This window comes from Lynx canadensis, chromosome C2, assembly GCF_007474595.2.
Source record: "Lynx canadensis isolate LIC74 chromosome C2, mLynCan4.pri.v2, whole genome shotgun sequence".
Taxonomy (NCBI): Eukaryota; Metazoa; Chordata; class Mammalia; order Carnivora; family Felidae; genus Lynx; species Lynx canadensis.
In genome coordinates this window covers 93,227,261-93,241,264 of record NC_044311.2, presented here as the reverse complement: position 1 = coordinate 93,241,264, position 14,004 = coordinate 93,227,261, and the positions used below count along the sequence as shown (strand labels likewise).

The 14,004-nt window shown below is 40.0% G+C and overlaps 1 protein-coding gene and 1 non-coding gene across 5 annotated transcripts in view; both read left to right on the top strand.

The window, feature by feature from the left end:
- Positions 1–14,004, top strand: part of CFAP91 (cilia and flagella associated protein 91) — a 76,956-nt gene that overhangs the window by 58,215 nt on the left and 4,737 nt on the right. For 2 of the 4 annotated variants that reach the window (XM_030330197.1, XM_030330201.1), the window contains 3 exons: positions 295–516; positions 4,430–4,578; positions 5,158–5,249. In XM_030330197.1, coding sequence (XP_030186057.1) covers positions 295–516; positions 4,430–4,578; positions 5,158–5,249 — 463 coding nt within the window. Of the gene's footprint in view, positions 1–294; positions 517–4,429; positions 4,579–5,157; positions 5,250–7,204; positions 7,919–14,004 lie in introns of those variants that run through there. The other 2 variants (XM_030330200.1, XM_030330199.1) reach the window with 2 other exon arrangements.
- Positions 9,240–9,369, top strand: LOC115524362. The gene has a single exon (XR_003972064.1). It is a non-coding gene; the product is annotated as a small nucleolar RNA SNORA70 (small nucleolar RNA).

Sequence of the window (14,004 nt, the reverse complement as noted above, 5' to 3'; positions counted from 1 at the left end):
TGAAAGACAAAAAAAACCAATTTGTGTGGATACTAATAGAAATGTTTTGCTAAGTCCTCCTCATAATTTGAGGACTATAATCTATCAGTGACGGACTGAGCAATCCACTTTCTCATGTCTAAGTTTGTATCCTAAGTTTTCATAGTAAGAACACTTGGGATGGGGCTGGCCTAGTGATAATAAACACTGAGTGCATTCTGAAAGTGAAGTGACCAAGAGTTCTGGCTAGTCCAGCAACCCTCCTTACAAATCATGGTGAGTAGAAGAATTTGTATCATTAAAAATGTTTTTCAGGTGTCACTGGTTGAAAACCATTTGGCTGGACTGGAAGGAAGGGTTCTGGCAGACATGTTTGACTTCCTGTCCAAAGAGCTGGTGAGACTACAGGAAGAGAGGAGGATCCATGCTTTTGCCATGCTGGCCGAGCGGCAGCGGAGGATGCGAGAAGCTGAGGAGAGTGGTCGGCGCCAAGTGGAGCAAAGGCGCCTGCGGGAGGAGGACCAGATATTTAAGGAGGTAAGTGGGGCAGCTGGATGTCTGGAAGCTGCTTGTGTGTATGGAGCTGAGTCAAACCAAATGAAACTCATGATATGAAATGCCTTTTGTTTTTTGTTTTTCATCACATTCTACAAATATGTATTGAGTTCCTGCGATACGCTAGGCACAGTTGGAAACCAGTCATGGTCCCTTTTCTTCTAGGGCTTAAATACTTAGATAACATGCAGTTATGTGTAGAATTAGAAAATATAGTAAGCTTCATGAAGGAAACATATGAGGCCCAGTGACGCATTTTAAACATTACTCTGCTTGCTGTGTGGAGAACAGTTTGGACGGAAGACAGAGTGGGAACAGGAGATCAGGAAGGAGGCTCTTGAAGTAGTTTGGGCCAATGAGAAACAGGAAGTCAAGGAAGATGTATAGTTTCTGGCTTAAGTAACTGGGAAGATGATGGTACTATTTCCGAGTGGAATTAGTTTAGGGGCAGGGGTGGAAACAGGAAGTTGATTTATATTAGGTTCGAGACATTCTAGTGGAGGTGTCATTTCAGCAGGTGGATAGACGAGATGGAATTTAAAAGAGGTTTTGGCTAGAGATATAAACAAGAGGGGCATCTGGGTGGCTCAATTGGTTGAGCCTCCAACTCTTGATTTAATCTCATGGTTTGTGAGATTGAACCCCATGCCAGTCTCCCTGCAGATAGCAGGGAGCTTGCATGGGATTCATTCTCTCTCTCTCTCTCTCTCTCTCTCTCTCTCTCTCTCAAAAAAAGTAAATAAACTTAAAAGAAAAAAAAAAACAAACTAGAGTACCAGGTTGGTAAATTAGAATTCTGACCAGTGCATAATGAGCAAGATATAAATTCAAGATATAAAGTCAATTGAGCATCTCACTATTGATTTTGTCTTAGGTCATGATCCCAGGGTTGTGGGATTGAGCCCCGCTTTGGGCTCTGCACTGAGCATGGAGCCTATTTGAGATTCTCTCTCCCTCTCCACCCCTGCCCCTCCCGACTCATGCTCTCTCTAAAAAAAAAAAACATAAAAAAATATAAAAGCTCAAGTGTTAAAATTGGAGGGGATTTATGAGGAAGATTTCTTTAAAAGAGACTGTGCTGTGCTATCCCCCTGCCAACACACACAGACACCAAAATATACCCAGAGGTTGGTTTCTTTTTCTGTAGTCACTGGAGAGCTTTATAAGTATTCTTCCATTTAGGGTGTCTGACCCCCTAGGAATGGAGAGGAGGGGAGCTGGGCTAACCAGACGCTTTGGAGGTGGACACAGATGAGGCTGTATGGGTGGCCAGCACACCCAGAATATGTCAAGGCAAAGGCTGTGTGAGAGTTTCCCTTGGACTAGATGTGGGACACATGGGACAGAGAGAAAGAGCAAACTTGGAACATAAAGAATTTCTTGTCCAGGAGGACTGTCTGAATTGTATGTGTGCATACTTTTGAGCTCCTCAGTTAAAAAATATGCATCCGTTTGAGATCTTATTTGATCTAAGATTTTCAGGATTTACCCAATTCTCATAGAATTAGGATTGATTTGTGAATAGTATTTTCTGTGTGGATTTCAATTTTTTTTAAAACCAAACAGATTGCTCTCCTTCTATACAACTTAAGTTTTGAGTTACATGTAGTCAAGTGCAGCTTTTTAACTGGAGTGGCAGATCATCTATAATGTGTATGAGCCTATAATCCATATTCTAGCCTCCTACCATCCTAACACATTTTGCTTCAAAAAGAGTTGCTTTTTGAGACTTAGAAATTATCGGCAAAACTTACTACCCCTACCTAATATCACTAAGGAAAAAACAGCTGGGATGAGAAGAATCAACCTGGGGGTGAGAATAAAAAGGAAAGGGGTACAGAAACCAGTATGCTCAAAAACACAGAAAGGAAGAAGGAGGTAAGAGCTTCAAGGAAGGTAGTTCTAAGTGGGAATGACCCCAGGAAATGTCATCCATTTCTAGGAAGGGTTAAGATGACCCTCTCAGCCTGATTTAAAGACCATTTATGTAAACAGTGTATCTATTTGTGGACCTCAGATTCAAATACCATCCATCATTTAAATTCCTAATCTCCCTTCATATGGCCCTTTTAAAGACAAATATGCTTGCACATAAATATACCAAAACCCAGAAATGTATACATTAAGTATTTCCAGAAAAATAACATATATTGAGAAATGTAGATACAGAAAGTCATAGACTCATATTGAAACACAGACACATGTTTGCATACACATATTCAAAGACATTGACAAGCACAATGCAGGGTATATAGTATTAACAAAGACATGGAGAAACACATGTAAATGCACATACAGCCACCTATATGTTTCCTTTTTCATTTAAGCACATACAAACACAAACGGGTCCAGAAACTGACACATTTATAAAGATACATGTAAACACACAAGTGCGTATACTGCTAGAGGTGGGCCACATTAAACCTGCCACCTCTGAACTGTTATAAGAGTCACCTGTATCATTGGCTTCCTGAAGAAGACTGTGAGCTCCATGAGAGCAAGCATACTGTATATCCCTTGGCCTGTTCCACAACACCAGCATAGATCTCTGCACCTAAGACCGTCAGCAAATATATTTTGGTTGGTTGTTTGCTTGGTTGATACTGTATTAAACTGGTCATTGGGTCTCATCCATAGGGAAGGTCTAGGGATTTAAGGTTATGGACTTGGTGTTTTACAAGTGTAGGTACACTGAACATTACATACTCAGAGTCCTGCTGCAGTGCCACTCGAGAAAAACCGGGACTGAGTTGTTACTGAGTCCCAAAGCATTATCTCAGGTGCAAAGAAATATTCAGACACAAAATAGAAAGGGATCCTTCCCCCAAGAAGCTCAGAATCTGTTGAGACAGAATGCATATAAAACTAAGTATGGCACACTTGATTCTTATGATACTTCCTGTGCATCTACCGGTAAAACAGACAAAACTGAACTGTACTGTTTACAGTTGCATACTTAAGGAGCAAAACTATAGAGAAGTGGGAGTGTTTTCCATAAAAGCATGAGTGGAAAGGGGCTGTGGTCAGGAAGAACCAATAGCAGCCTCCTAGAATTCTCACAGTGGCTGCGTGGGTACTGGATTTACCTTAATTCGTTACACCGTACATCTATCACTGTGCATTTTTCTAAATGTGTGTTCTATTTCACAATTTCAGAAAGCTTAAAGCAGCAGCAGTCCAGGGTATGATAGTTCAAAAATTCATCAGAGTTCCAGGATCCTTGTAGCTTTCTGCTTTTCTGTCCTTAAGGCATGGCCTTCATGGCAGTTTAAGATGATTCCTGGTTCTCCGGCATTACATCCCCATGAAATGAGAAAAGAAAAAACAAATTCCCTTTAAGAATCCTTCCTAGAAAGTGCACAAATTATTTCTGCATGTACTCCCTCAACCAGAACTACAGGAACTAGGAAATATAGTCTTTATTCTAGACACTTGTTGGCTCACGGGCTCTGTTATGTAAGAGGAAGGAGAGAAAGGACGTTGGGAAATACCTCTTAGTCTCTGCCACAGCCAGGCAGTTTGATCAAGTCACACTGCTGGTGAGAATAAAGCCAGGATCCAAAACGGGGTTATTGACTGAAGCCAATGATCTTTCTGCAGTGTTGTACTGCCCACCCTCAGTAAGACCCATAATTCTGAAATGGGCTAGATGGATAGGGGCTGCCAAGAATGAGCAGGTAGGCGGACTAGAAACAGACTGACCAGAAAGTTAAAAAAACAAAACAAAACAAAACAAAACAAAAAAAAAGGAATGATCAACCAGGGGACTGTTGATTTAACGAACAAAATAGATGTGCTAAAATTAAAAAAAAAAGGTCAACCAATGTTCGTGCATTTTTTGGATCTTATTTACTTATTCCTGTTCTCGGTAACGGGGGTATTTTTGGTTTTGCAGGTGGTTAAAGTTCACCAAAGTACTGTAACTTCCTATCTGGAAGACATAATACTGAATACCGAAGAGAATACTGCAGAAGAACAAGCCAGGGCAGAAATTGAGAAGATGGCTGAGGAAATCAATGACATTGCTTACGAAATGGAGAGCCGGTTTGTACCGAGAGAACAGATGGCAGAATGGATAGTCTATTTGCTGTTACTCATACATATTCTTCAAGAGCTTATGATTTTACCACCAAGGAGAAACAAGTATATAACTCCTGTTTCAGTGTCCATTGTTTTAACTGCATAACTCTTCAGAAGTCAACATGCCTGGACCTTTGTATGGCAGGAGTGCTAGAAATAGAATTTTCAGTTATCCTCTGTAGCCTGGATCACTTCCATATTAGTTACTTTCAGAATATCACAGAGCATGAAAGCAATGTGAATAAGTATGTGCAATATTACTTCACCCCAAAGTTTTGGCTTTTGTATATCTCTAACATTCCCTTTCCGGCAAGCAGGCTAAATGGAGGACAATGTCAAATCTGAATTTGCATGGAGTTAACAAGCCCATCAGGAGTGTAAGATTTCAGAGTACTTAATCAAGGAAAAGGCAGTGATGGGATTTGAACAGTGGAGTTTCTTATACAAGCAAGAAAAAACTGAGTATAAATCAGTAGCTCAAGTAAGGCAACAAAGGAAATAATTTGTTGTTTTTCTTTTTTTTTTTTTTTTTTAATTTTTTAGTCGAACTCAGCTTCAGTCAGAGGAGATTGTTGCTGAGTTGGTTTATAGTTTCCTGATCCCAGAGGTCCAAAAGGACTTTGTCAAAGAAAAAGGTAAGCCGGGGGTGATTGGGTGGCTCAGTCGGTTAAGCATCCAACTCTGGATACTGGCTCAGATCATGATCTCACACTTTGTGAGATAAGCCCCCATCTTGCTCTGCGCTGACAGCATGGAGCCTGCTTGGGATTCTCTCTCCCCCTCTATCCTTGCCCCTCCCCTGCTTGTTCTCTCTCATTAAAAAATTTTTTTAAGAAAAAGGTAAGCCACTGTAAGTGCTTCACTTTATGATTTTTTAAAGATATAAACTATTTTCAATATCCTGAGATTTAAAATAAGTATCACTGAATTTTCTTATTTTAGAGCTTGTCAAGTTTTCTTCGTGCTGTCTGATTCCAGAAGACAACCATCTCTAGTATAGATGGGGTGCAGTTCTTGTTAGTGTGACAGACCATCAAAAGCCAAACCTTCCTTTAAGAGGAACTTCCCAAGTTCCCAAAAGAGGTGTATTTTATGATTTTATTTTTTTAAACATAAAGCAAATGTGGGGGTACCTTGGTGGCTCAGTCAGTTAAGCAGCCAAGTCTTTATTTCAGCTCAAGTCATGATCTCATGGTTGTGAGATCGAGCCCCACATTGGGTGTGGAGCCTGCTTAAGATTCTCTCTCTCCCTCTACCCCTCCCCAACTTACATGCACTTTCTCTCAATAAATAAATAAATAAATAAATAAATAAATAAATAAATAAAATTTAAACATAAAATGGGTGCCTGGGTGGCTCAGTCTGACTTTGGCTCAGGTCATGATCTCACGGTCCGTAAGTTTGAGCCCTGCGTCTCCCTTTCTCTCTTGCCCCTCCCCTGCTCATACTCTCTCTCTCTCTCTCAAAAATAAAACATTAAAAAATTTAAAAAAATAAATAAATTTAAACATAAAGCAAATGCTGACAATATGGGATTTTCAAACTGTAGTAGCCATTTGCAGGTGGGACACACGCAAGGTTGGTATTGGAAAATTGGGATGCTTGAAGGTCCTAAATCTACTCTGCTGCTCTGCCTGTACTACAGATGTCTTCTCTTTTTTTCCAGGACTGTATCCAAGTATAAATATCTTATTATTTGTCAAAAGAGGCATGTTTTGAAGATTGATGCTTGTAGTCAATAGGGAAGAGGAAAAAATTTTGTCTTACAAAGAGAATACTCTTCTGGAGTTTTTGACTATTGGTGCCAGTTTATCAGAGAGGGGTGCAACCAGACATGTATTTATCTGAAATGACTTACAGGGAAGATGACTAGGTAGGAAGATCCTAAGCTCACCCTGTCCCACAGATACACCTAGATAACACATCCATCAGTGTAAATAACCCAGAAAATGACCTGAAAACTGACAGAACAGACTCTCCACAGCTAAATGTGGAGAAGAGACCACATCAAAAATGGTAGAAAGGGTGGAGACATGGTCAGGAACCAAACTGACCCATGAGACTGTCCATAGGCGAGACACTGCAAATGTGCAGAAAGGAGAGGAGCAGACCCCATACCAGGTGCCGTAGGGAAGGGGGACCCACAGTGGGAAAATGAATCCCTGTAACATTTGACTTTGAAAACCAGAGGGGCTTAACTTCACACATTTTATAATCAATAGGGCTCAACACCTTTAAAAATCAGTGGCTTAGTTCTAGGAGAGCCAGAGAGCAATAGGAAATAGTCTCCACCCTTAAAGAGACAGCATAACATACAGCCCCACTGAGATACAGCATAGAAGCAGCAGTCTGAATGTATGGGAAGATTTATTTACTAATCTCAGAACATGTGCTGGGGGCAAGGATCTTTAGGATCTGAAAACAAAAGAGCTGACGGGTGCCATTTCCCTCCCTCAATCATTCCCTTCCTCAATAAATGGACACCTATAAGGACCAGGACAGCATACACACTCTTCACTTAGCTTGCTAACAACATACCCCACCCCTGTGTTTTCCTGTGGATTCACCTTCTCCAAACTGTTTCACTCAGCAGGAGTCCATCGAGAGTAATGCCACAAACCTGGCATTGTACAAGCAGCCCCAATGGGCTAGCACTGCTCGCCTGACTCCTACTCCAGAGAGGGGGAAGATGACCACACACACACCAATTCAATTGTGGACCCAGCAATGGGCAGATGTGGTCTGACTGCAGGCCTCACCCACCCAACAAAACCCCCCCAGGGGTCAACCCAGAGAGAGCACCCTGCAGCTCCAGAAAGCATCTGAGCTGACCCAAATCAAGCCCAAAGCAACATCAGACTGGCCAAATTACAACAGAGGGACCAAACCCTACCCACAACAGCAAAAAGAGCCATTGAAGATGACTGGACTAGAGGCAAAACATGACTCAGGCACAACAGTAGGGCACATGCAACACACATAGGAGATACCCCTGAAGCACCAGGTTCTGGGTGAACATGGGACACTTGCACTGCAGGCACTATAGGGCTTCTTCTTTGTAAGGCCACTACTTTCAAGAACAGGAGATACAGGCTGACTTTCCTAACACAGAGTTAGACAAAATGAGGAGATAAAAGGAATATATCCCAAATGAAAGAACAGGACAAATCACAGCAAGTGAGCTAAAGGAAAGGGTGAAAAGCAATATGACTGATAGACAATTAAAAGTAATGGTCATACCAATGGAATAGAATAGAAACCCCAGAACTAGACCCACAAAAGTATGGCCAACTAATCTTTGACAAAGCAGAAAGAATATCCAATGGAAAAAGACAGTCTCTTTAACAAGTGGTGCTGGGAGAACTGGACAGCAACATGCAGAAGAATGAAACTAGACCACTTTCTCACACCATTCACAAAAATAAACTCAAAATGATAAAGGACCTGAATGTGAGACAGGAAACCATCAAAACACTAGAGGAGAAAGCAGGAAAAGACCTCTCTGACCTCAGCTGTAGCAATTTCTTACTCGACACATCCCCAAAGGCAAGGGAATTAAAAGCAAAAATGAACTACTGGGACCTCATGAAGATAAAAAGCTTCTGCACAGCAAAGGGAACAACCAACAAAACTAAAGGCAACCAACGGAATGGGAAAAGATATTTGCAAATGACATATCAGACAAAGGGCTAGTATCCAAATCTATAAAGAGCTCACCAAACTCCACACCCGAAAAACACAATAAGCCAGTGAAGAAAATGGGCAGAAAACATGAATAGGACACTTCTCTAAAGACATCTGGATGGCCAACAGGCACATGAAGAGTGCTCAACGTCGCTCCTTATCAGGGAAATACAAATCAAAACCACACTCAGGTATCACCTCACGACCAGTCAGAGTGGCAAAATGAACAAATCAGGAGACTATAGATGCTGGAGAGGATGTGGAGAGAAACAGGAAACCCTCTTGCACTGTTGGTGGGAATGCAAACTGGTGCAGCCACTCTGGAAAACAGTGTGGGGTTCCTCAGAAAATTAAAAATAGACCTACCCTATGACCCAGCAATAGCACTGCTAGGAATTTACCCAAGGGATACAGGAGTACTGATGCATAGGGGCACTTGTACCCCAATGTTCATAGCAGCACTCTCAACAATAGCCAAATTGTGGAAAAAAGACCTAATGTCCAAACTGATGAATGGATAAAGAAATTGTGGGTTTATATACACCATGGAGTATTACACGTGGCCATGAGAAGAGGGAAATATGGCCCTTTGTAGCACACGTGGAACGGAACTGGCGAGGTGATGTTAAGTGAAATAAGCATACAGAGAAAGACAGATACCATATGGTTTCACCTCTTATGTGGATCCTGAGAAACTTAACAGAAACCCATGGGGGAGAGGAAGGGAAAAAAAAAAAAAAAAAAAAAAAAAAAACGAGGTTAGAGTGGAAGAGAGCCAAAGCATGAGAGACTCTTAAAAACTGAGAACAAACTGAGGGCTGATGGGGGTGGGAGGGAGGGGAAGGTAGGTGAGTGGCATTGAAGAGGGATCTTTTGGGCATGAGCACTGGGTGTTGTATGGAAACCAATTTGACAATATATTTCATATATTCAAAAAAAAAAAGTAATGGTCATGTGCTCGTTTCCCATGGGAGCCCAGTGTACAATGGCTGCAAAGAGTACCTCCTTGGCAGTGTGTGATTACTAGCCTGTTGATTGTATGGGTGGCCCTAAGGGACCTTCAAGACATCTCAGATGGCTTTAGCCTCAAATACATCCCAGATTTTGGCCCCTGGGAAAATGGTTAGACTCAGCACTCTTGAGGAACCTCAGCACTGCCCTCTCCTATTCATGCCCACCAATAAATCCTACTACTTGTCAAAAATAAATTAATGGTCATAAGGTACACAGTGGAGTGGAGGACCTCAACAAGGAGAGAAAATATAAAAAAGAACCAGAGATGAAGAACTCAATAACTGAAATAAAAAGTGCACTAGAAGGGAAAAATAGTGGACTAGAGGAAGCAGAACAGATTAGTGGTCTGGAGGACAGAGTAATGAAAAGCAAGCAAACGAACAGGAAAGAGAAAAAAGAGTGATAAAAATGAATATAGGTTAAGGGAACTCAGCCATACCACCAAACATAATATTCACATTATAGAGATACAAGAAGGAGAAGTCAGAGAAAAGGGAGTGGGAGAAGAAAATGTTATTTGAAGAAATAATAGCTCAAAACTTCCTGAATCTGGGGAAGGAAACAAAAATTCAGGAGGCACATAGAGCTCCCCCCAAAAATCAACCCAAAGAAGGTCAACACATAAAAATTAAAATGCAAAAAGTAGTGATAAAGCAGCAAAAGAAAACAGTTACATATAAGGGGAATCAAATAGAGATATGAGTAATTTTTCAGCAGAAGAAGGGCAGAAGGGAGGCATGATATAAGAAAAATGCTGAATGAAAGAAAACTGCAACCAAGAATACTGTATCCATCAAGGATTTTATTCACAATAGGAGAGAGAGTTTCCTTGGACACTAAACTGTAAAGAGGACTCCTTGAGTGGAAAGCAAACACCATAAGCAAGAGTAAGAAAAGTAGGAAGCACAAAAGTACTTAAGTACATCTATAAAATCAAAGGACTCACATAAAACATGACACAATATACCTATGATGTAGGGGGAGGAGGAGTGTTTTTAGAATGCTTTTAGAATGGGTTCAAACTTAAGCAACCATCAATTTAATATGGAGTGTTATATGCATAGATGTTGTATATCAACCTAATGGTAACAACAAATCAAAACCCGTAATAGAGGGGCGCCTGGGTGGCTCAGTCATCTAGGCATCTGACTTTGGCTCAGGTCATGATCTCAGTTTTTGACTTTAAGCCCCATGTCGGGCTCTGTGCTGGTGGCTCAGAGCCTGGATCCTGCTTCATATCCTGTCTCTCTCTCTCTCTCTCTCTGCCCTTCCCCCATTCATGCTCTGTCTCTCTCAAGAATGAATAAACATTTAAAAAATTGTTTTAATAACAAAAACAGTAATATGCAAAAAAATAAAGAGAAAGGAATCTAAGTACATCTCTAAAGAAAATCAGCAAACCATGAGAGAAGAGAGTAAAAAAAAAAGGAACAGAGAAGAATAAAATAACTGTAACAAGTAACAAATGGAAATAAGTACATACTTATCCATAATTACTTTGAATGTAAATGGACTAAATATTCCAATCAAAAGGGTGATGGAATGGATAAAGAAACAAGATTGAGCCCCACATTGGGTATAGAGATTACATAAATAAACAAATAGCTTTAAAAAAAAAAAAGGCCCATCTATATGCTGCCTACAAGAGACTCATTTCAGACTTAAAGATATATGCAGATTGAAAGTGAAAGTATGGAAAAACATTTATCATGCAAATGGAAGTAAAAAGAAAGGTTAGTAGTACTTGTATCAGACAAAAACACTTTCAAAGAAAGACCAGGGCACCTGGGTGTCCAGCCAAAGCATCCAACTTTGGCTCAGGTCATGATCTCACAGTTCATGGGTTCAAGCCCTGCATTGGGCTCTGTTCTGACAGCTCAGAGCCTGGAGCCTGCTTTGGATTCTGTGTCTCCCTCTGTCCCTGCTCTTCCCCCACTCATGCTCTGTCTCCCTGTGTCTCTCAAAAATAAACGTTAAAAAAATGTTTAAACAAAGACTATAACAAGCTACAAAGAAAGACACTACATAATCATAAAGGGGATAATCCAAGAAGAAGATACAACGATTGTAAATAGTTCTATACCCAGCATGAGAGCACTCAAATATGTGAAGAAGCTATTAACACACATAAAGGAAGTAATCAATAGTAATAAAATAATAGTAGGGGACTTTAACACCCCACTTACAACAATGGATAGATCATCAAAACAAAATCAGTAAGCAAACAGGGGGCTTTGGATGATACATTGGGCCAAATGGATCTAAGAGACACTCAGAACTTTTCATCTTAAAACAGAGGAATACACGTTCGAGTGCAGATGGAACCTTGTCCAGAATAGATTACATGTTAAGCCACAAAATAATTTTAAAAATTCAAAAAGTTTGAAGTCATACTTCTAGTCCAACTACAATGTTATGAAACTAGAAATCAATCACAAGAAAAAATCTGGAAAGAACACACCTAGATAGAGGTTAAATAACATGCTACTGAACAATGAATGGATCAGCCAAGAAATTAAAAACTACATGGAGACAAATGGAAATGAAAACACAATGACCCCAAATCATTGGGATTCAGGAAATGCTGTTCTAAGAAGGAAGACTATAGCAACACAGGCCTACCTCAAGAAGCAACAAAATCTCAACCTAACCTTACACCTAGAAAAATAACAACAAACAAAACTCAAAACCAGTAGACAGAAGGAAATAATAAAGATTAAAGAAGAAATCAAGGAAACCAGGAGCTGGTTCTTTGAAAAGATAAAAAAAAAAAAAGTTGATAAACTTTTAGCCAGACTCATCAACAAAAAAAAAAGAGAGAGAGAGAGAGAAAGAATGGTGCACATGGATGGCTTAGTTGGTGAAGCATCCAACTCTTGATTTTGGTTCAGGTTATGGTCTCAGGGTCATGAGATCTAGCCATGTGTTGAGCTCTGCCCTGTGCATGGAGTCTGCTTAAGATTTCCTGTCTCCCCTTCTCTCTTTCCTCTTTCCCTACACTGTCTCTCTTAAAAAAAAGGGGGACTCAAAATCAGAAAAGAGAAATAACAACTGAAACCACAGAAATACCAAGAGTTAGGAGAATATTATGAAAAATTATATGGCAACAAACTGGACAACATAGAAATGGATAAATTCTGAGAAATATATAACCTTCCCAAACTAGATCAGGAAGAAAAATTTGAACAGACTAATCACCAGCATGGTAGATTGAGTCAGTAATAAAAACAAACAAGCCCACAACAAACAAAAGTTTAGGACAAGATGGCTTCACAGGTGAATTCTAGCAAACATTTAAAGAAGTGTTAATACCTATTTTCTCAAACTATTCCAAAAAATAGAAGAGGAAGGAAAGTTTTCACATGTATTCTATGAGGCCAGCTGTACCCTGATACCAAAACCAGATAAAGACACTACAAAACAAGAGAAATACAGGCCAATATCTCTGATGAACATAGATGCAAAAATCCTCAAGAAAATATTAGCAAACCAAATCCAACGACACATTAAAAATTCACCATGATCAAGTGGGATTTCTTCCTGGTGGTGGTTTGGTATTTGCAAATCAATTAATGTGATACATCCCATCAACAAGAAAAAGTATAAAAGCCATATGATAATTTCAATAGATGCAGAAAAAGCATTTGATGAAGTAGGGCATTCATTCATGATAAAAACCCTCAACTAAGTAGGTTGGGCAGAAACATACCTCAACATAGTAAAGGCCATGTATGAAAAATCCACAGCTGACATACTTAGTGGTATAAAACTAAGGGGCGCCTGGGTGGCTCAGTCGGTTAAGCGTCCGACTTCAGCTCAGGTCACGATCTCACGGTCCGTGAGTTCGAGCCCCGCGTCGGGCTCTGGGCTGATGGCCCAGAGCCTGGAGCCTGCTTCCAATTCTGTGTCTCCCTCTCTCTCTGACCCTCCCCCGTTCATGCTCTGCCTCTCTCTGTCTCAAAAATAAATAAACGTTAAAAAAAACAATTAAAAAAAAAAACAGAGCTTTCCCATAAATTCAGGAATAAGACAAGGATGTCCACTTTCACCAGTTTTATTCAACATAGTACTAGAAGTCCTAGCCACAAGCAGTCAGACAACAAAAGAAATAAAAGGCATCCAAATTAGTAAGAAAAAGAAAAACTTTCACTATTTGCAGGTGACATGATAATATATAAAGAAAAGCCTGAAGACTCCACAAAAAACCTACTACATCTGATAAATGAATTTGGTAAGGTTGCAGGATACAAACCCAATATATTATTTTATATTTATTAAAAATGAAGTAGCAGAAAGAAAATTAAGAAAACAATCCCATTTACAATTGCACCCAAAAGAATTAAAAATCTAGCAATAACTTAACTAAGGAGGGAAATACCTATACCCTAAACACCTTAAAACATTGATGAAAGAATTGAAGAAGACACAAAGAAATGGGAAGACATCCCATGTTCATAGGTTGAGAGAACAAATATTGTTAAAATGTCCACAGTACACAAAACCAATCTACATATTTGATGCAATTCCCTATCAAAATACAATCGCATTTTTCACATAAGTAGAACAAGTAATCCTGAAAATTTGTATTGGAACCACAAGAGACCCCTGAATGGCCAAGGCAGTCTTGGAAAAGAATAAAACTGGAGGTATCACAATTCCCGGATTTCAGGATACCCAAAACTGTCAGTACTG